At 50.2% G+C, this 23,309-nt stretch overlaps 1 protein-coding gene across 1 annotated transcript in view; it reads right to left on the reverse strand.

The window, feature by feature from the left end:
- Window positions 1-15,505, reverse strand: part of LOC140403346 (pancreatic secretory granule membrane major glycoprotein GP2-like) — a 147,210-nt gene extending 131,705 nt beyond the window's left edge. The window contains exon 1 of the mRNA XM_072491244.1: window positions 15,430-15,505. Coding sequence (XP_072347345.1) covers window positions 15,430-15,432 — 3 coding nt within the window. The 5' untranslated portion in view covers window positions 15,433-15,505. The remainder of the gene's footprint in view (window positions 1-15,429) is intronic.
- Between the last annotated feature and the right edge of the window lie 7,804 nt (window positions 15,506-23,309).

The following is a 23,309-nucleotide window of genomic DNA, read 5'->3' on the forward strand; positions in this document are numbered from 1 at the left end:
AACTCAGTTTATAGTGATGCGTCCTAAGCAAATTTATGTGATGGGGTTTCAAGCGCAGGAGGTTTTATAATTTTCCTTTTGGGGAACAATGGTAAATGTTACCCACTTGTGTGGGAAACAAAGAAAATAAGTAGAGTGGTAAAAAGCACTTTGGCTGCTGAGAAGTTAAGCCTTGTAGAGGCGGTGGATATGGCTTTTTATAGAAGTATGATATTGACAGAAATTTTGGGATTCGGGGATTTGGGTAATATACCTATTGACTGTCACATTGACAATAAATCCCTGTGGGAAAATGTGCACTCTACAAAAAGTGTCAATGAAAAGAGGTTACGGATAGACATCGCAAGTTTGAAGCAGATGTTGGACAGAGGGGAAATAACAAAAATTAAATGGGTCGACAGGAGCTATCAACTGTCAGACTGTTTTACGAAAAGAGGGGCGAGTTCACAGAAACTTTTGGATGTTGTTAATGAAGGGCGCTTGTTTCTGTGACTTGTTTTTTTTTTCTCTTTCTCGTCTAAACAAAAAAAAAAGGGGGGACATCATATGTGTGTGTTTTTGAGTTTCTTGAAATTTTGTTTTAACCTAATTTTTTTTTTTCTCCAAGGAAGGGGAGACTGTTAAGTAATGGGTTAAGAGACATTGCAATTAGTTGTCTCATTTATGTTAAGTATCCAATGATTGACACTGATATGTAAAGGGGCTTCAGGTGGCCTCTGCCAGGTGGTGTGTTGTTAAGAGTTTTGTGCAGAGGCTGTGGAAGTGAAATAAATGGTGTTTGGTGAAAAGGAACAAGAACTTTAGACTCTTCATTTCACAGCCACTAAAATGTCTAACATGGAGGGCCCGGGTTTAATCCCGGTCCCGGGTCACTCTCCGTGTGGCGTTTGCACATTCTCCCCGTGTCTGCGTGGGTCTCAACCCCACAACCCACGGTGTTTCCTCCGGGTGCTCCGGTTTCCTCCCACAAGTCCCGAAAGACGCGCTGTTATGCAATTTGGACATTCTGAATTCTCCCTCCGTGTACTCGAACAGGCGCTGGAATGTGGCGACTAGGGGCTTTTCACAGTAACTTCATTGCAGTGTTAATGTGAGCCTACTTGTGACAATAAAGATTATTATTATTATGTGCAGGATAGGTGATTGGCCACGCTGAATTGCCCCTTAACAGGAAAAAAAAAGAATTGGGTACTCTGTGCGGGATTCTCTTAGCCCAGCGCCGGAACGGGTATCGCCGGGACGGGCGCGAATCGCGCCATGCTGCCCCGCCGCCGGTCCGCTGATTCTCTAGAGAGCGGACAATCTCTACCATTGGTGCTGGCGCGGTCGGCGCGGTGCCGGTCGGGGGACGCTTTACGGGGCCCTCCTGGCAATTCTCAGCCCGGGATGGGCCGAGCGGCCGCACAAAAAAACCTGAGTCCCGCTGCCGCCGTTCTAACCTGGTCTTACCCGCCGGTACCTCGGCGTGAATGGATCCAGGGACGGCCTTGTGGGGGGGGGAGGGGGGGGGGGTGTCCGACACCGGGGTGGGGGCCTCCGCTGTGGCCTGGCCCACAATCGGGGCCTACCGATCGGCAGGCCAGCCTCTCGGGCTGGGGGCCTCTATTGTTCCGTGCCAGCCCCTGTAGCCCTACGCCATGTTGCGTCGGGGCCGGCAAGGAGAAGGGAACCACTGCGCATGCGCGGCAATCACACCGGCCCCACTGCGCATGCGCGGCAATCACACCGGCCCCACTGCGCATGCGCGGCAATCACACCGACCCCACTGCGCATGCGCGGCAATCACACCGACCCCACTGCGCATGCGCGGCAATCGCGCCGGCCCCACTGCGCATGCGCGGCAATCACACCGGCCCCACTGCGCATGCGCGGCAATCACACCGGCCCCACTGCGCATGCGCGGCAATCACACCGGCCCCACTGCGCATGCGCGGCAATCACACCGGCCCCACTGCGCATGCGCGGCAATCGCACCGGCCCCACTGCGCATGCGCGGCAATCACACCGGCCCCACTGCGCATGCGCGGCAATCACACCGGCCCCACTGCGCATGCGCGGCAATCACACCGGCCCCACTGCGCATGCGCGGCAATCACACCGACCCCACTGCACATGCACGGCAATCACACCGACCCCACTGCGCATGCGCGGCAATCGCACCGGCCCCACTGCGCATGCGCGGCAATCGCACCGGCCCCACTGCGCATGCGCGGCAATCGCACCGACCCCACTGCGCATGCGCGGCAATCGCACCGGCCCCACTGCGCATGCGCAGCAATCGCGCCGGCTCCACTGCGCATGCGCGGCAATCGCACCGGCCCCACTGCGCATGCGCGGCAATCGCACCGGCCCCACTGCGCATGCGCGGCAATCGCACCGGCCCCACTGCGCATGCGCGGCAATCGCACCGGCCCCACTGCGCATGCGCGGCAATCGCACCGGCCCCACCGCGCATGCACAGACCAGCGGCGCCCATCTGACGCCGGGATCGGTAGTGGGTCGTTCCAGTGCCGTGCTGGCCCCCTGTCGGGGTCAGAATTGCTGCTCCTGAGGCCATGTTGACGTCATCGAGAAACGCGACGGCGTTTACGACGGCGTCAACACAGCCCCAGGATCAGAGAATCCCGCACTTAAAAAAGATGGAGACAGTCTTCAGGGAGATTTTCTCAATATCTCTCCTCAGATTCTGCAGCCACCTAACCAGCACCTCTGTGGACTGTGGGAGGAAACCGGAGCACCCGGAGGAAACCCACGCCGACATGAGAACGTACAGACTGCACACAGTCAGTCAGCCGAGGTGGGAATCAAACCCCGGACCTGGCGCTGTGTGGCAACAGTGCTAACCACTGTCGCCGTGCCGCCCAATTCCAACCATTCCTCTTCTACTATTCATTAATTTGTGGTAATTGTGCAGAATGTGTTCAATGATCATCTCAGAAATGTAACAAGGAAGTTGGAACACGGACAAATATTTGGAAACTGAATAGAGTTCATTGAATGAATCCGAGATTGTTTCCTGGAACAGTACGTTGGGAACCAACCAGGGAGGAGGCTACTGGCAATTTGATATTTTGTAATGAGGAGGGATTAATTAATGAATAATCTTTATTGTCACAAGTAGCTCACACTAACACCGAAATGAAGTTACAGTAAAAGGCCCCTAGTCGCCACATTCCGGCACCTGTTCGGGTACACAGAGGGAGAATTCAGAATGTCCAAATTTCTTAACAACACGTCTTTCGGGACTTGTGGAAGGAAACCGGAGCACCCGGAGGAAACCCACGCAGACACAGGGAGAACGTGCAGACTCCGCACAGACAGTGACCCAAGCCGGGAATCGAACCTGGGACCCTGGAGCTGTGAAGCAACAGTGCTAACCACTGTGCTACCATGTCACCCATAATGAGCTCATAGTTAAGGATCCACTGGGAAGTAGTGACCATAGTCTGGTAGAGTTCAAGATTCAGTTTGAGAGAGAAAGTGGAGTCCCACACTAGTGTTCTGGAATTAAACAAAAGATATGACGTAGGCTTGAAGACAGATTTGGGCCGTATAGACTGGGCAGGATGGCTAAAAGGTAGGACAGTGAATGATCAGAGAACATAGAACAGTACAGCACAGAACAGACCCTTCGGGCCTCGATGTTGTGCCGAGCATTGTCCGAAACCAAGATCAAGCTACCCCACTCCCTGTCATTCTGGTATGCTCCATGGAGCAGTGGCAGTTGTTTAAGGAGATAGTCAATTCCTCAACTAAAATATATCCCAGTGAGGATGAAAGATGGGAAGAGGGGAAAAAACATCCATGTCTGAACAAGGCGGTCAAGGAGATTATAAAGACAAAACTAAGTTCTATCATATTGCACAGGCCAGTGGCAGGCTGGAAGATTGGGAAACTTTCAAACATAAACAATGGATACTAAAAAGGAATAAAAGAATCTAAGGTAATTTACAAAACAAAACTACCTCAAAATATCAAAAAGGACAGCAGAAGCTTCCACAGGTACATAAAAGGGAAGAGAGTCGCTAAGGTTAATGTTGGTCCCTTGGAAGATGAAACTGGTGAGTTAATTGTGGGGAACACAGAAATGACAAAGATGCTGAATCAATACTTTGCCTCAGTTTTCACAGTGGAGGACACTAGTACCATTCCTATAGGAACGGGCATTTCAGAGGGAATAGAAAGAGTGGAACTTGGAACAATCAACATCAACAGGGAAACAGTGCTCAACAAACTCTTGGGATTGAGGGCAGACAAGTCCCCAGGGCCTGATGGCCGACATCCTAGGGTGTTAACTTACTTACCTTGCAGGTCAGCTGTTTAGTTCGGGAGTGAGAGCCGGGACCTGAGAAACAGCGCGGGAATTTGAAAAAGCGCGGGAGCTGCGAGGCAGAGGGGACCGTTTAAAAGGTCGCTGCCTGGGTGAGGTAAGTACTGATTAACAACTTACTTACCTTGCAGGCCAAGTCGATTTCAGCAGGAGCGGAGCAGGCTAGTCCATTTCAGCGGGGGCAGTGCGGAAGTGATTTCTGGGAGGTAAGTCTCTCCTTTAAATTTTTTTTTTAAATTTTAGTGTTTAAGGTGGGAACAGGAAGTCGACCCGCGGACTTCTGGGAAGACCCTCACCAATAAATTCTGGTGGAGAGGAAACCCGAGACAATACACGTGTAGTGTCTCCCACACGCCCTCCTCCTCTAACCTAATAATAAAACCCTTTGGTGTGAGGTAAGTACCATATTTTATTATTGTTATTAATATTTTTTTTTATATAAAAAATTTAATTTAGTTGTTAGCCAGATCTTGGTAGAAAGTTAGAGGGATGGCAGGGAAGGGAGTGCAATGTTCCTCCTGCAGGATGTTTGAGGTGAGGGATGCAGTTAGTGTCCCTGCTGATTTTTACCTGCAGGAAGTGCTGCCATCTCCAGCTCCTCCAAGACCGAGTTAGGGAACTAGAGCTGGAGTTGGAAGAACTTCGGATCATTCGGGAGGCAGAGGGGGTCATAGATAGCAGTTTCAGGGAATTAGTTACACCAAAGATTGGAGATAGATGGGTAACTGTCAGAGGGACTGGGAAGAAGCAGTCAGTGCAGGGATCCCCTGTGGTCGTTCCCCTGAGAAACAAGTATACCGCTTTGGATACTTGTGGGGGGGACGACTTACCAGGGGTAAGCCATGGGGTACGGGCCTCTGGCACGGAGTCTGTCCCTGTTGCTCAGAAGGGAAGGGGGGAGAGGAGCAGAGCATTAGTAATTGGGGACTCTATAGTCAGGGGCACAGATAGGAGATTTTGTGGGAGCGTGAGAGACTCACGTTTGGTATGTTGCCTCCCAGGTGCAAGGGTACGTGATGGGGGGGAGATTTGTTAGTGCTCTTTGGGGGGGTTTAAACTAATGCAGCAGGGGCATGGGAACCTGGATTGTAGTTTTAGGGTAAGGGAGAATGAGAGTATAGAGGTCAGGAGCTCAGATTTGACGTCGCAGGAGGGGGCCAGTGTTCAGGTAGGTGGTTTGAAGTGTGTCTACTTCAATGCCAGGAATATACGAAATAAGGTAGGGGAACTGGCAGCATGGGTTGGTACCTGGGACTTCGATGTTGTGGCCATTTCGGAGACATGGGGCGAAATTCTCCCCCAACGGCGGGATGCCCGCCGACTGGCGCTAAAGCCGGCGCCAATCAGACGGGCATCGCGCCGGCCCAAAGGTGCGGAATGCTCTGCATCTTTGGAGGCCTAGCCCCAACATTGAGGGGCTAGGCCGACGCCGGAGGGATTTCCGCCCCGCCAGCTGGCGGAAATGGCGTTTGTTGCCCCTCCAGCTGGCGCGGAAATGCGGCGCATGTACGGGAGCGTCAGTGGCCGCTGTCAGTTCCCCAGCGCATGCGCGGGAGCGTCAGCGGCTGCTGTCAGTTTCCCAGCGCATGCGCGGGAGCGTCAGCGGCCGCTGTCAGTTTCCCGCGCATGCGCAGTGGGGAAAGTCTCTTCCGCCTCCGCCATGGTGGAGGCCGTGGCGGAGGCGGAAGGGAAAGAGTGCCCCCACGGCACAGGCCCCCCCGCGGATCGGTGGGCCCCGATCACGGGCCAGGCCACCGTGGGGGCACCCCCCGGGGTCAGATCGCCCCGCGCCCCCCCCCCCCCGGACCCCGGAGCCCGCCCACGCCGCCTGGTCCCGCCGGTAAATACCAGGTTTGATTTACGCCGGCGGGACAGGCAATTCCTGGGCGGGACTTCGGCCCATGCGGGCCGGAGAATCCAGCGGGGGGTCCCGCCAAACGGCGCGGCCGGATTCCCGCCCCCGCCCAATCTCCGGGAGCGGAGACTTCGGCGGGGGCAGGGGCGGGATTCACGGCGGCCAACGGCCATTCTCCGACCCGGCGGGGGGTCGGAGAATGACGCCCATGGATAGAGCAGGGACAGGGATGGATGTTGCAGGTTCCGGGGTTTAGGTGTTTTAGTAAGCTCAGAGAAGGAGGCAAAAGAGGGGGAGGTGTGGCGCTGCTAGTCAAGAGCAGTATTACGGTGGCGGAGAGGATGCTAGATGGGGACTCATCTTCCGAGGTAGTATGGGCTGAGGTTAGAAACAGGAAAGGAGAGGTCATCCTGTTGGGAGTTTTCTATAGGCCTCCAAATAGTTCTAGGGATGTAGAGGAAAGGATGGCGAGGATGATCCTGGATAAGAGCGAAAGTAACAGGGTAGTTATTATGGGAGACTTTAACTTTCCAAATATTGACTGGAAAAGATATAGTTCGAGTACATTAGATGGGTCGTTTTTTGTACAGTGTGTGCAGGAGGGTTTCCTGACACAGTTTGTTGACAGGCCAACAAGAGGCGAGGCCACATTGGATTTGGTTTTGGGTAATGAACCAGGCCAGGTGTTGGATTTGGAGGTAGGTGAGCACTTTGGGGACAGTGACCACAATTCGGTAACGTTTACGTTAAGGATGGAAAGGGATAAGTATACACCGCAGGGCAAGAGTTATAGCTGGGGGAAGGGAAATTATGATGCCATTAGACGTGACTTGGGGGGATAAGGTGGAGAAGTAGGCTGCAAGTGTTGGACACACTGGATAAGTGGAGCTTGTTCAAGGATCAGCTACTGCGTGTTCTTGATAAGTATGTACCGGTCAGGCAGGGAGGAAGGTGCTGAGCGAGGGAACCGTGGTTTACCAAAAAAGTGGAATCTCTTGTTAAGAGGAAGAAGGAGGCCTATGTGAAGATGAGGTGTGAAGTTTCAGTTGGGGCGATGGATAGTTACAAGGTAGCGAGGAAGGATCTAAAGAGAGAGCTAAGACGAGCAAGGAGGGGACATGAGAAGTATTTGGCAGGAAGGATCAAGGAAAACCCAAAAGCTTTCTATAAGTATGTCAGGAATAAGCGAATGACTAGGGAAAGAGTAGGACCAGTCAAGGACAGGGATGGGAAGTTGTGTGTAGAGTCTGAAGAGATAGGCGAGATACTAAATGAATATTTTTCGTCAGTATTCACTCAGGAAAAAGATAATGTTGTGGAGGAGAATGCTGAGCTCCAGGTAAATAGATTAGATGGCATTGAGGTATGTAGGGAAGAGGTGTTGGCAATACTGGACAGGCTGAAAATAGATAAGTCCCCGGGACCTGATGGGATTTATCCTAGGATTCTCTGGGAGGCCAGGGAAGAGATTGCTGGACCATTGGCTTTGATTTTTATGTCATCATTGGCTACAGGAATAGTGCCAGAGGACTGGAGGATAGCAAATGTGGTCCCTTTGTTCAAAAAGGGGAGCAGAGACAACCCCGGCAACTATAGACCGGTGAGCCTCACGTCTGTAGTGGGTAAAGTCTTGGAGGGGATTATAAGAGACAAGATTTATAATCATCTAGATAGGAATAATATGATCACTGATAGTCAGCATGGCTTTGTGAAGGGTAGGTCATGCCTCACAAACCTTATCGAGTTCTTTGAGAAGGTGACTGAACAGGTAGACGAGGGTAGAGCAGTTGATGTGGTGCATATGGATTTCAGCAAAGCGTTTGATAAGGTTCCCCATGGTAGGCTATTGCAGAAAATACGGAGGCTGGGGATTGAGGGTGATTTAGAAATGTGGATCAGAAATTGGCTAGCTGAAAGAAGACAGAGGGTGGTGGTTGATGGGAAATGTTCAGAATGGAGTTCAGTCACAAGTGGAGTACCACAAGGATCTGTTCTGGGGCCGTTGCTGTTTGTCATTTTTATCAATGACCTAGAGGAAGGCGCAGAAGGGTGGGTGAGTAAATTTGCAGACGATACTAAAGTCGGTGGTGTTGTCGATAGTGTGGAAGGAAGTAGCAGGTTACAGAGGGATATAGATAAGCTGCAGTGCTGGGCTGAGAGGTGGCAAATGGAGTTTAATGTAGAGAAGTGTGAGGTGATTCACTTTGGAAGGAATAACAGGAATGCGGAATATTTGGCTAATGGTAAAGTTCTTGGAAGTGTGGATGAGCAGTGGGATCTAGGTGTCCATGTACATAGATCCCTGAAAGTTGCCACCCAGGTTGATAGGGTGGTGAAGAAGGCCTATGGAGTGTTGGCCTTTATTGGTAGAGGGATTGAGTTCCGGAGTCAGGAGGTCATGTTGCAGCTGTACAGAACTCTGGTACGGCCGCATTTGGAGTATTGCGTACAGTTCTGGTCAGCGCATTATAGGAAGGACGTGGAGGCTTTGGAGCGGGTGCAGAGGAGATTTATCAGGATGTTGCCTGGTATGGAGGGAAAATCTTATGAGGAAAGGCTGATGGACTTGAGGTTGTTTTCGTTAGAGAGAAGAAGGTTAAGAGGAGACTTAATAGAGGCATACAAAATGATCAGGGGGTTGGGTAGGGTGGACAGAGAGCATTCTCCCGCGGATGGAAATGGCTGGCACGAGGGGACATAACTTTAAACTGAGGGGTAATAGGTATAGGACAGAGGTCAGAGGTAGGTTCTTTACGCAAAGAGTAGTGAGGCCGTGGAATGCCCTACCTGCTCCAGTAGTGAACTCGCCAACATTGAGGGCATTTAAAAGTTTATTGGATAAACATATGGATGATAATGGCATAGTGTAGGTTAGATGGCTTTTGTTTCGGTGCAACATCGTGGGCCGAAGGGCCTGTACTACGCTGTATTGTTCTATGTTCTATGTTCTATGTTAAAGGAAGTGGCAGTGGAGATAGTGGATCCATTGGTTATGACATTCCAAAATTCCATGGACATGGGAAAAGTTCCAGTGGATTGGAAAAATGCGAACGTAACCCCCTTATTCAAAAAGGGAGGAAATCACAGAGCAGATGGTTCAACATCTGTTGTTGGATAATTATTGGAATCAATGATCAAGGATGTAATATCAGGACATTTGGAAAGCGAAAGCTCTATCCCTCAGAGTCAGCATGGTTTTGTGAAGGGCAAATCATGTTTGACTCATTTGCGTGAGTTCTTTGAAGGGCGACATGGTAGCACAGTGGTTCGTACTGTTGCTTCACAGCTCCAGGGTCTCAGGTTCAATTCCCGACTTGGGTCACTGACTGCGGAGTCGGCACGTTCTCCCCGTGACTGATTGCATTTCCTCCGGGTGTTCCGGTTTCCGCCCACAGTCCAAAGATGTGCAGTTGGATGGACCATTCTAAATTACCCTTAGTGTCCCAAAAGAAAGGTTAGTTGGAGTTAGCGGGTTAATGGGACAGGGTGGGCTTCGGTGGGTTGCTCTTTCCAAGGGCCGGTGTATACTCGATGGGCCGAATGGCCTCCTTCAACACTGTAAATTCTGTGATTCTATGATTCTATATCACATGCAAATGGGGATCCTGTAAATGTTGTACATCTGGAGTTCCGCAAAGCGTTTAAACGGTGCCACACCAAAGGTTTAATTAACGAGGTGAGATCACGTGGGATTAGGGGTAATTTATTAGCTTGTATAGAAGACTGGCTGATGGACAGCAGACAGATTTGGGATAAATGGCTCTTTCTCTGGATGGCAAGATGTAACCAGTGGGGGGGCCACAGGGTTCGGTCCTTGGGCCCCAGCTATTTACAATCTATATTAACGACATGGATACAGGAATAGAAGGTTCTGTAGCCAAATCCACAGATCACACAAAATAGGTGGGACAGTAAGTTGCAATGAGGAAATAAGAACCTTACTAATGGGGAGTGGGCCAAAATGTGGCAGATGGAGTTTATCGTGGATAAGTGTGAGGTCATGGATTTTGGTCGGAGATGTGGAAAGGCAGCTTCTTGTCTAATTGGAGAGAACTTTCGGGGAGCTTCGATGCAGAGGGTTCTGGGTATCCTCGTACATCAGTCACAGAAAACAAACATGCAGGTACAGCAGATAATAAGGAAAGCAAATGGAATGTTGGCATTTATAGCAAAAGGAATTGAGTATGAAGGGAGTGTTGTTGCAACTATACAAGGCATTGGGAAGACCGCACCTGGAGTATTGTGCACAGTATTGGTCCCTTATTTGAGGAAAGATGTAGCGGCATTGGAGGCAGTTCAGAGAAGGTTCACTAGATTCCAGAGATGAGGGGTTTGTCGTATGAGGAGAGATTGTACAGTTTAGGTCGATACTCTCTCGAGTTTGGAAGAATGAGGGGAGATTAAATTGAAGTATACAAGATGCTAAAAGGTCTGGATAAAGTAGACGTGGAGCTGGTGCTTCCTCTTCTGGGGCATTCTGAACAAGAGGTCATAATCTGAGAATAGGAGGTAGCAAAGTTCAAACAGATTTGAGGAAAATGTACTTCTGCCAAAGGGTTGTGAACCTGTGGAACTCGCTATCCCAGAGTGGGGTGGATACAGGGACAGTGAGTAAAGTTAAGGAGGAGTTAGACAGGTTTTTAATCGGGTTGAAGGGTTATGGAGAACGGGCAGCACGGTGGAGTTGAGGCCAGGATGGGATCAGCCATGATCACATTGAGGGTGTTTCGGCGAGGGAGGGTTGAGGGTGTTTCGGCGAGGGAGGGTTGAGGGTGTTTCGGCGAGGGAGGGTTGAGGGTGTTTCAGCGAGGGAGGGTTGAGGGTGTTTCGGCGAGGGAGGGTTGAGGGTGTTTCGGCGAGGGAGGGTTGAGGGTGTTTCGGCGAGGGAGGGTTGAGGGTGTTTCGGCGAGGGAGGGTTGAGGGTGTTTCGGCGAGGGAGGGTTGAGGGTGTTTCGGCGAGGGAGGGTTGAGGGTGTTTCGGCGAGGGAGGGTTGAGGGTGTTTCGGCGAGGGAGGGTTGAGGGTGTTTCGGCGAGGGAGGGTAAGTTGTCTATTCCTGTTCCGAGGTCATGTGATCTCGGGAGGAGATGCTCTGGCTGATTTCACAATCCAGCTCGTGGTCTGTAACATTGCAGGGAGCAGATGAGGAAGATATCAGCCATTATAGAATGGTGCAGCAGCTCGATGGGCCGAATGACCTAATTCCGCTCCAATATCTGATGAACTTGTCAAATCGAGAACAAAAATAGAGAAGAACAATATCACCGTCTGCTCAAATCATAGAATCATAGAATTGACAGTGCAGAAGGAGGCCATTCGGCCCATCGAGTCTGCACCGGCCCTTGGACAGTGGACTCCGCACAGACAGTGACCCAAGCCGGAATCGAACCTGGGACCCTGGAGCTGTGAAGCATCTGTGCTAAGCACTGTGCTACCGTACTGCCCAGTGGTCTGAAGTGTTTTTGTTTCAATGCCAGAAGTGCAGCAGGTAAGGCAGATGGACTTCGAGCACTGATTAGTACTGGCAACTATGATGTTGTGGCTATCACAGAAACGTGGTTAGAGGAAGGGCAGCATTGGCAGCTGAACGTTGGAGGATACAGATGCTTCAGGAGAGATGGGGGGGATGTAATAGGGGTGGGGGAGTAGCATTACTGGTTAAGGAGATTACAGCCATACTGTGGGAGGACACCTTGGAGGGCTCATACAATGAGGCAATTTGGGTAGAGCTGAGGAACAGGCAGGGGGCAATCACAATGTTGGGGGTTTATTACAGGCCCCCCAACTTCCAGCGAGAGATAGAGGAGCAGAGATTTTGGACAGGTGCAAAAGTAACAGGGTTGTTACGGTGGGGGATTTTAATTTCCCCGATATTGACTGGGACTCTTAGTGCTCGGGGTTTGGATGGGGCAGAGTTTGTAAGGTGTACCCAGGAAGCCTTCTTGATGCAATATGTAGATGGTCCAACTGGGGAAGGGGCAGTACTGGACTTGGAATTGAGGATTGAGCCTGGACAGGTGGTTGAGGCTCAGCAGATGTACCTTTCAGGAACAGTGACCACAATTCCGTAATTTTAGGGCACATTTGGACAGGGATGAGGGTAACCCTCGGGTTAGGGAGCGAAACTGGGGAAAGGCAAATTACGATAACATGAGGCAGGAATTGAAGAATTTGGATTGGGTGCTGTTGGAGTGTAAATCAGCATTGGACATGTGGGAGTCTTTCAAGCGACAGTTGATTAGGATTCAGGAAATTCCTGAGAGAACGCAGGATATATATGGGAAGTTTAGGGAGCCTTGGATAACGAGTGATATTGTGAACCTTGTGAAAAAGAAAAAGAGGCTTTTGCAATGTTAATGTGCATCCCAAAGCGTTTTATTCATATGTAAAAAGCAAGAGGGTAGCCAGAGAAAGGATTGGACCCTTAAGGAAAGTGGGGGGAATCTCTGTGCTGAGCCAGAGGAAATGGGCGAGGTACTAAATGAGCACTTTGCATCAGTGTTCACCAAAGAAAAGGACTTTGTGGAAGATGATTCTTGGGTAGAGTGTGTGGACATTCTGGGTCATGTTGACATCAAAAAGGAGGAGTTATTGGGTCTTTAAAAAAATGGAAGGGAGATAAGTCTCCTGGGCCGGATGGGATTTACCCCAGAATACTGAGGGAAGCAAGGGAAGAAATTGCTGGGGTCTCGACTGATATCTTTGTCTTCTAATTGGCTACTGGTGAGGTCCCAGAGGATGGGACAAAACATAATGTTATACCGATGTTTAAGAAAGGTAGCAGGGAAAATCCCGGGAACTATTGGCCGGTGAGCCTCACATCAGTAGTAGGTAAATCAAAGTCCCAGAAAGGGAAAGGACAGTGTATCTAACACACTGTGACACCCAGTCCCAGAGATGGAACGGACAGTGTATCTAACACAGTGTGACACCCAGTCCCAGAGAGGGAAAGGACAGTGTATTTAACATCTTCACACCCAGTCCCAGAGAGGGAATGGACAGTGTATCTAACACAGTGACACCCAGTCCCAGAGATGGAACGGACAGTGTATCTAACACACTGTGACACCCAATCCCAGAGAGGGAAAGGACAGTGTATCTAACACACTCACATGCAGTCCCAGAGAGGGAAAGGACAGTGTATCTAACACACTGTGACACCCAGTCCCAGAGAGGGAAAGGACAGTGTATCTAACACAGTGTCACCCAGTCCCAGAGAGGGAAAGGACAGTGTATCTAACACACTCACATGCAGTCCCAGAGAGGGAAAGGACAGTGTATCTAACACACTGTGACACCCAGTCCCAGAGAGGGAAAGGTCAGTGTATCTAACACACTGTGACACCCGGTCCCAGAGAGGGAAAGGACAGTGTATCTAACACACTGTGACACAGTCCCAGAGAGGGAAAGGACAGTGTAACTAACACACTGTGACACCCAGTGCCTGAGTGGGAAAGGACAGTATATCTAACACAGTGTGACACCCAGTCCCCGAGAGGGAAAGGACAGTGTATCTAACACAGTGTGACACCCAGTCCCCGAGAGGGAAAGGACAGTGTATCTAACACACTGTGACACCCAGTCCCAGAGAGGGAAAGGACAGTGTATCTAACACACTGTGACACCCAGTCCCAGAGAGGGAAAGGACAGTGTATCTAACACACTGTGACACCCAGTGCCTGAGTGGGAAAGGACAGTATATCTAACACAGTGTGACACCCAGTCCCCGAGAGGGAAAGGACAGTGTATCTAACACTGTGACACCCAGTCCCAGAGAGGGAAAGGACCGTGTATCTAACACACTGTGACACCCAGTCCCAGAGAGGGAAAGGACAGTGTATCTAACACACTGTGACACCCAGTCCCAGAGAGGGAAAGGACAGTGTATCTAACACACTGTGACACCCAGTCCCAGAGAGGGAAAGGACAGTGTATCTAACACACTGTGACACCCCGTCCGAGAGAGGGAAAGGACAGTGTATCTAACACACTATTACACCCAGTCCCAGACGGGGAAAGGACAGTGTATCTAACACACTGTGACACCCAGTGCCTGAGTGGGAAAGGACAGTATATCTAACACAGTGTGACACCCAGTCCCCGAGAGGGAAAGGACAGTGTATCTAACACACTGACACCCAGTCCCAGAGAGGGAAAGGACAGTGTATCTAACACACTGTGTCACCCAGTCCCAGAGGGGGAAAAGACAGTGTATCTAACACAGTGTGACACCCAGTCCCCGAGAGGGAAAGGACAGTGTATCTAACACACTGTGACACCCAGTCCCAGAGAGGGAAAGGACAGTGTATCTAACACACTGTGACACCCAGCGCCTGAGTGGGAAAGGACAGTATATCTAACACAGTGTGACACCCAGTCCCCGAGAGGGAAAGGACAGTGTATCTAACACACTGTGACACCCAGTCCCAGAGAGGGAAAGGACAGTGTATCTAACACACTGTGACACCCAGTGCCTGAGTGGGAAAGGACAGTATATCTAACACAGTGTGACACCCAGTCCCCGAGAGGGAAAGGACAGTGTATCTAACACACTGTGACACCCAGTCCCAGAGAGGGAAAGGACAGTGTATCTAACACACTGTGACACCCAGTCCCAGAGAGGGAAAGGACAGTGTATCTAACACACTGTGACACCCAGTCCCAGAGAGGGAAAGGACAGTGTATCTAACACACTATTACACCCAGTCCCAGAGGGGGAAAAGACAGTGTATCTAACTCACTGTGACACCCAGTCCCAGAGAAGGAAAGAATAAGGTAACTTCAACTTTGACATCAAGTGTAATGGGAGCTTTACTGTGTTCCTAACTTCATACTGTCGCTGCGCTGGGAGTGAATGGTTGGGACAGTGTGAAGGGAGATTTGCTCTCCATCTAACCCAATGCTGTATGTGTCCTGGGAGTGATAGATGGAGACAGTGTTAAGGGCGACATTCTCAATACCTCTCCTCAGATTTACCTGGAAAGGTCGATATAACAATGTGGAGAGAGTTTATTTTTTTACACCTGTGTGTGTCATTGAGCAGCCTGAGTCTTTACAGAAATTGGAGTGACGATATCTGAAACAGAATCCCAGGTTCAGTGTAAAATGCAGCAGATAGTGAGAGCCTTCCATCAGATTTCACAGACAGCACCTTCCGAACACACGGCCGCTGAACACCGAGGGGGACAAGGACAGCAGACACATGGGAACACCACCACCTGCAAATTCCCCTCCACGTCACTCACCATCCTGACTTGGAATTACATCGCCGTTCCTTCACTGTCACTGGGTCAAAATCCCGGAGCTCGCTCCCTAATAGCACGGTGGCTGTACCTACACCACATGGAGCACAGGGGCTGGAGAGAGCAGATCATCACCACCTTCGCAAGGGGCAGTTAGTGATGGGCAGTAAATGAGCCCAGCCAGGGATCCCAGCAACCTGGGAAAGAATAAAAAAGATTTACATCAGCAATATTGTGCAGTGAACATGGAGGAAGTGAGAACAAAGAAAAGTACAGCACAGGAACAGGCCCTTCGGCCCTCCCAGCCTGCGCCGATCCAGATCCTTTATCAAAACTGTCACCTATTTTCCAAGGATCTACTTCCCTCTGTTCCCCGCCCATTCATATATCTGTCTAGATGCATCTTAAATGATGCTATCGTGCCCGCCTCTACCACCTCCGCTGGCAAAGCGTTCCAGGCACCCACCACCCTCTGCGTAAAAAACTTTCCACGCACATCTCCCTTAAACTTTCCCCCTCTCACCTTGAAATCGTGACCCCTTGTAATTGACACCCCCACTCTTGGAAAAAGCTTGTTGCTATCCACCCTGTCCATACATAGATTTCATAGATTTCATAGAATTTACAGTGCAGAAGGAGGCCATTCGGCCCATCGGGTCTGTACCGGCTCTTGGAAAGAGCACCCTACACACGGTCAATACCTCCACCCTATCCCCGGAACCCCACCCAACACGAAGGGCAACTTTGGACACTAAGGGCAATTTATCATGGCCAATCCACCTAACCTGCACATCTTTGGACTGTGGGAGGAAACCGGAGCACCCGGAGGAAACCCACGCAGACACGGGGAAGACGTGCAGACTCCGCACAGACAGTGACCCAAGCCGGAATCGAACCTGGGACCCTGGAGCTGTGAAGCAATTGTGCTATCCACAGTGCTACCGTGCTGCCCTCTCATAATTTTGTAGACCTCAATCAGGTCCCCCCTCAACCTCAGACTTTCCAACGAAAACAATCCTAATCTACTAAACCTTTCTTCATAGCTAGCACCCTCCATACCAGGCAACATCCTGGTGAACCTCCTCTGCACCCTATCTAAAGCATCCACATCCTTCTGGTGATGTGGCGACCAGAACTGCACGCAGTATTCCAAATGTGGCCAAACTAAAGTCCTATACAACTGTAACATGACCTGCCGACTCTTGCACTCAATACCCCGTCCGATGAAAGCAAGCATGCTGTATGCCTTCTTGACCACTCTATTGACCTGCGTTGCCACCTTCAGGGTACAATGGACCTGAACTCCCAGATCTCTCTGTACATCATTTTTCCCCAGGAATCTTCCATTGCCCATATAGTCCGCTCTTGAATTAGATCTTCCAAAATGCATCACCTCTCATTTGCCTGGATTGAACTCCACCTGCCATTTCTCTGCCCAACTAAGGTAGCCGATATTCAGGACGCCAAAGCGTGTAATGAGGCAGTGGGGAAGGGAACACTGACAAAGGAGAGTACTTGCAGGCACGGAGATGGGTTGAAGTGTGTATACTTCAATGCAAGAAGCATCAGGAATAAGGTGGGTGAACTTAAGGCATGGATCGGTACTTGGGACTACGATGTGGTGGCCATCACGGAAACTTGGATAGAAGAGGGGCAGAAATGGTTGTTGGAGGTCCCTGGTTATAGATGTTTCAATAAGATTAGGGAGGGTGGTAAAAGAGGTGGGGGGGTGGCATTATTAATTAGAGATAGTATAACAGCTGCAGAAAGGCAGTTCGAGGAGTATCACCCTATTGAGGTAGTATGGGTTGAAGTCAGAAATAGGAAAGGAGCAGTCACCTTGTTAGGAGTTTTCTATAGGCCCCCCAATAGTAGCAGAGATGTGGAGGAACAGATTGGGAAACAGATTTTGGAAAGGTGCAGAAGTCATAGGGTAGTAGTCATGGGCGACTTTAACTTCCCAAATATTGAGTGGAAACTCTTTAGATCAAATAGTTTGGATGGGGTGGTGTTTGTGCAGTGTGTCCAGGAAGCTTTTCTAACACAGTATGTAGATTGTCCGACCAGAGGAGGGGCAATATTGGATTTAGTACTTGGTAATGAACCAGGGCAAGTGATAGATTTGTTAGTGGGGGAGCATTTTGGAGATAGTGACCACAATTCTGTGACTTTCACTTTAGTAATGGAGAGGGATAGGTACGTGCAACAGGGCAAGGTTTACAATTGGGGGAAGGGTAAATACGATGTTGTCAGACAAGAATTGAAGTGCATAAGTTGGGAACATGGGCTGGCAGGGAAGGACACAAGTGAAATGTGGAACTTGTTCAAGGAACAGGTGCTACGTGTCCTTGATATGTATGTCCCTGTCAGGCAGGGAAGAGATGGTCGAGTGAGGGAAACATGGTTGACAAGAGAGGTTGAATGTCTTGTTATGAGGAAAAAGGAGACTTATGTAAGGCTGAGGAAACAAGGTTCAGACAGGGCATTGGAGGGATACAAGATAGCCAGGAGGGAACTGAAGAAAGGGATTAGGAGAGCTAAGAGAGGGCATGAACAATCTTTGGCGGGTAGGATCAAGGAAAACCCCAAGGCCTTTTACACATATGTGAGAAATATGAGAATGACTAGAGCGAGGGTAGGTCCGATCAAGGACAGTAGCGGGAGATTGTGTATTGAGTCTGAAGAGATCATAGAATTTCATAGAATTTACAGTGCAGAAGGAGGCCATTCGGCCCATCGAGTCTGCACCGGCTCTTGGAAAGAGCACCCCACCCAAGGTCCACACCTCCACCCTATCCCCATAACCCAGTAACCCCACTATGGGCAATTTTAGCATGGCCAATTCACCTAACCCGCACATCTTTGGACCGTGGGAGGAAACCGGAGCACCCGGAGGAAACCCACGCACACACGGGGAGGATGTGCAGACTCCGCACAGACAGTGACCCAAGCCGGAATCGAACCTGGGACCCTGGAGCTGTGAAGCATTTGTGCTATCCACAATGCTACCGTGCTGCCTGTAGATAGGAGAGGTCTTGAACGAATACTTTTGTTCTGTATTTACAAATGAGAGGGGCGATATTGTTGGAGAGGACAGTGTGAAACAGATTGGTAAGCTCGAGGAAATACTTGTTAGGAAGGAAGATGTGTTGGGCATTTTGAAAAACTTGAGGATAGACAAGTCCCCCGGGCCTGACCGGATATATCCAAGGATTCTATGGGAAGCAAGAGATGAAATTGCAGAGCCGTTGGCAATGATCTTTTCGTCCTCACTGTCAACAGGGGTGGTACCAGGGGATTGGAGAGTGGCGAATGTCGTGCCCCTGTTCAAAAAAGGGAATAGGGATAAACCTGGGAATTACAGGCCAGTTAGTCTGTCTTCGGTGCTAAGCAAAGTAATGGAAAGGGTACTGAAGGATAGGATTTCTGAGCATCTGGAAAGACACTGCTTGATTAGGGATAGTCAGCACGGATTTGTGAGGGGTAGGTCTTGCCTTACAAGTCTTATTGAATTCTTTGAGGAGGTGACCAAGCATGTGGATGAAGGTAAAGCAGTGGATGTAGTGTACATGGATTTTAGTAAGGCATTTGATAAGGTTCCCCATGGTAGGCTTCTGCAGAAAGTAAGGAGGCATGGGATAGTGGGAAATTTGGCCAGTTGGATAACGAACTGGCTAACCGATAGAAGTCAGAGAGTGGTGGTGGATGGTAAATATTCAGCCTGGATCCCAGTTACCAGTGGCGTACCGCAGATATCAGTTCTGGGTCCTCTGCTGTTTGTGATTTTCATTAATGACTTGGATGAGGGAGTTGAAGGGTGGGTCAGTAAATTTGCAGACGATACGAAGATTGGTGGAGTTGTGGATAGTAAGGCGGGCTGTTGTCGGCTGCAAAGAGACATAGATAGGATGCAGAGCTGGGCTGAGAAGTGGCAGATGGAGTTTAACCCTGAAAAGTGTGAGGTTGTCCATTTTGGAAGGACAAATATGAATGCGGAATACAGGGATAACGGTAGAGTTCTTGGCAATGTGGAGGAGCAGAGAGATCTTGGGGTCTATGTTCATACATCTTTGAAAGTTGCCACTCAAGTGGATAGAGCTGTGAAGAAGGCCTATGGTGTGCTCGCGTTCATTAACAGAGGGATTGAATTTAAGAGCCGTGAGGTGATGATGCAGCTGTACAAAACTTTGGTAAGGCCACATTTGGAGTACTGTGTACAGTTCTGGTCGCCTCATTTTAGGAAGGATGTGGAAGCTTTGGAAAAGATGCAAAGAAGATTTACCAGGATGTTGCCTGGAATGGAGAGTAGGTCTTACGAGGAAAGGTTGCGGGTGCTAGGCCTTTTCTCATTAGAACGGAGAAGGATGAGGGGCGACTTGATAGAGGTTTATAAGATGATCAGGGGAATAGATAAGAGTAGACAGTCAGAGACTTTTCCCCGGGTGGAACAAACCATTACAAGGGGACATAAATTTAAGGTGAAAGGTGGAAGATATAGGAGGGATATCAGAGGTAGGTTCTTTACCCAGAGAGTAGTGGGGGCATGGAATGCACTGCCTGTGGAAGTAGTTGAGTCGGAAACATTAGGGACCTTCAAGCAGCTATTGGATAGGTACATGGATTACGGTAAAATGATATAGTGTAGATTTATTTGTTCTTAAGGGCAGCACGGTAGCATTGTGGATAGCACAATTGCTTCACAGCTCCAGGGTCCCAGGTTCGATTCCGGCTTGGGTCACTGTCTGTGCGGAGTCTGCACGTCCTCCCCGTGTCTGCGTGGGTTTCCTCCGGGTGCTCCGGTTTCCTCCCTCAGTCCAAAGATGTGCAGGTTAGGTGAATTGGCCAATGATAAATTGCCCTTTATGTCCAAAATTGCCCTTGGTGTTGGGTGGAGGTGTTGAGTTTGGGTAGGGTGCTCTTTCCAAGAGCCGGTGCAGACTCAAAGGGCCGAATGGCCTCCTTCTGCACTGTAAATTCAATGATAATCTATGATTAATCTAGGACAAAGCTTCGGCACAACATAGTGGGCCGAAGGGCCTGTTCTGTGCTGTATTTTCTATGTTCTATGTTCTAACTCTCCAATCTATTTATATTTTGCTGTATTCTCTGACAGTCCTCCTCGCTATCTGCAACTCCACCAATCTTAGTATCATCTGCAAACTTGCTAATCAGGCCACCTATACCTGCGTCCAGATCATTTATGTATATCACAAACAACAGTGGTCCGAACACGGATCCCTGTGGAACACCACTAGTCACCTTTCTCCATTTTGAGACACTCCCTCCCACCACTACTCTCTGAGCGGACTGATTCTGGTTAAAAGGGACGGAGCGGTTCATGAACCAGGAGTGTTGCTATTTCAATAAGAATACAATAGAATCCCTGCCGTGCAGAATGACGCCATTTGGCCCATCAAATCTGCACCGACCCATTGAAAGAGCACCCTCCCTCGGCCCACAGCACACCCCAGCTCCGTAACGCCACCTATGGCCAATATGGCAAAGCCAATCCATATCTATGGACAGTGGGAGCAAACCGGAGCTCCCGGCGGGAACCCACGCTGACACAGGGAGGAGGTACAAACTCCACACAGACAGTCACTCGAGGTCGGAATCAAACCCGGGTCCTGCCGCTGTGAGGCAACAGTGCTAACCACCGTGACGCCCAATTCCGAACATTCCACTTCCTGTTCCTAATCACTCATTTATGATAATTGTGGAGAATGTGTTCGAAACACGTCAGAGGAATGGACACAAGTCAAGTTGGAACACGGAAAACCAGTTGTAAAGTGGATAGGATGCAAGCAGCCTGTCTGCCAAGAGATGAAATTGCTGGGCCTCTGACACAAATCTTTGTGTCCTGATTGCCACAGGTGAGATCCCCGACGATTGGAGGGTCGCCAATGTTGTACCGTTATTGAAGAAGGGTTGCAAGGATAATCCGGGAAATTATAGGCCAGTGAGCTTGACGTCAGTGACAGTGAAAATGTTGGAAAAGGTTCTCAGAGATAGGGGACGGAATTCACTGATAATGGGGCAATGACCACCCGCCCACGGGAAAACGGGCGCCAATCGCTCTGTGACAGTCCAGAGGGATTCTGCGTTTTGAAGTGGGCTCGCAGGGCCCCGGAGTAGTCCACACAGCTGCCGATACGGATCCCTGCTCGACCGGTCACGGGTCCGCGTAACATGGCGGACCCATACAGCGGGCCGGCCCCCACAATAGAGGCCCCCTCCCTCCCTCCCTCCCCCCCACCCCCAAGATCGAGTGTGCCCGCCGACGGTGGCCCCTGATGGTGAGCCTGGTCGCCCTGGAGGCCCCCCCCCCCCAGTGACCGATCCCCCCGCCCCCTACCAGGGCGGCTGCGGACTCTGCCCGCAGTGGCCACTCCGAGCTCCCGCCAGGTGGAGCCACGAGGGAACCACGCCAGTGGGAACTCGGCCAGTTGCCAGCGGAGAATCGCTGCGAGGGCCTCTTTCAATGGCCCCCGATCGCCGCCAAATCAACTTGGGGCGCCCGACTGGCGGCAACTCACCGGACCGTGGAGAATCGTGGCAAGGCTTCCGACCCGATCGCGGATCTGATGTTCCATTCTCCGCCCCCGCGCCGAGCGCGATTTCTGCTCGGAGAATCCCGCCCAGCATCGCTGCACATTTGGGAGTAAATGGTCTGATTAGCGACAGACAGTATTGTTTAGTACGAGGGAGGTCATGTCTCACTAATTTGATTGAATGTTTTGAAGCGGTGACAAAAATAATTGACGAGGGAAGGGCTGTGGATGTTGTCTACATGGACTTCAGCAAAGCATTTGATAAGGTCCCTCATGGCGGGCTGGTGCAAAAGATTAGATCACATGGGGTCATGGGGTCATGGGGGAACTAGCTGGATGGATCCAGAACGGGCTTGGCCACAGAAGACCGAGGGTAGCAGTGGAAGGGTGTTTTTCCGAATGGAGATCTGTAACTAATGGAATTCCACAGGGATCAGTTCTGGGACCTCTGTTCTTTGTAATATATATAAACGACTTGGAAGAAAATGTAGCGGGTCCGATTAGCAAGTTTGCGATGATATTAAGATTGCAGGAGTTGCGGATAGTCAGAGAATACAGCAGGATATAGATCGGCTGCAAAATTGGGCAGCGAAATGGCAGATGGAATTTAACCCGGACAAATGAAAGGTTTGGGTTTATGGCAGGTCCAATTCAGGTGGGAGCTGCAGAATACATGGCAGTATGAGTTCCACGGTGGCGCAAGTGATTAGCACGGTTGCCTCACGACGCCGAGGTCCCAGGTTCCATCCCGGCTCTGGGTCACTGTCCGTGATGTGCAGAGTAGGTGGATTGGCCACGTTAAATTGCCCCTTAATCGGAAGAAATGAATTGGATACTCTATTTATTGAAAAAAAATACATGGCAGCACCATCAGGAGCATAGAGACACAGAGAGATCTGGGCGTGCAGGTCCACAAATCCTTCAAAGTGGCAGCACAGGTGAAATGGTGATGGAGAAAGCATACGGACTGCTTGCTTTCTTAGGACAAAAGCTCAAAAATTATGTTACAATTATGTAGAACGTTGGTTAGGCCACATTTGGAAAACTGTGTCCAATTCTGGTCATCGCATTGCCAGAAGGATGGGGAGGCTTTGCAGAGGGAGCAGGAAACGTTTACCAGGATGTTGCCTGGTATGGAGGGTATTAGCTATGAGGAGAGGTTGAATAAACTGGGATTGTTCTCCCGAGAGAGACGGAGACTGAGGGGCGACCTGATAGAAGTTTATAAAATTATGAGGGGTACAGATGGGGTAACAGTTGGAGGCTTTTTCCCAGGGTGGAAATGACAATTACAAGAGGGCACAGGCTCAAGGTGAGGGGGGAAAAGGTTCA

Source organism: Scyliorhinus torazame, chromosome 27, assembly GCF_047496885.1.
Source record: "Scyliorhinus torazame isolate Kashiwa2021f chromosome 27, sScyTor2.1, whole genome shotgun sequence".
In the NCBI taxonomy this organism is placed as follows: domain Eukaryota; kingdom Metazoa; phylum Chordata; class Chondrichthyes; order Carcharhiniformes; family Scyliorhinidae; genus Scyliorhinus; species Scyliorhinus torazame.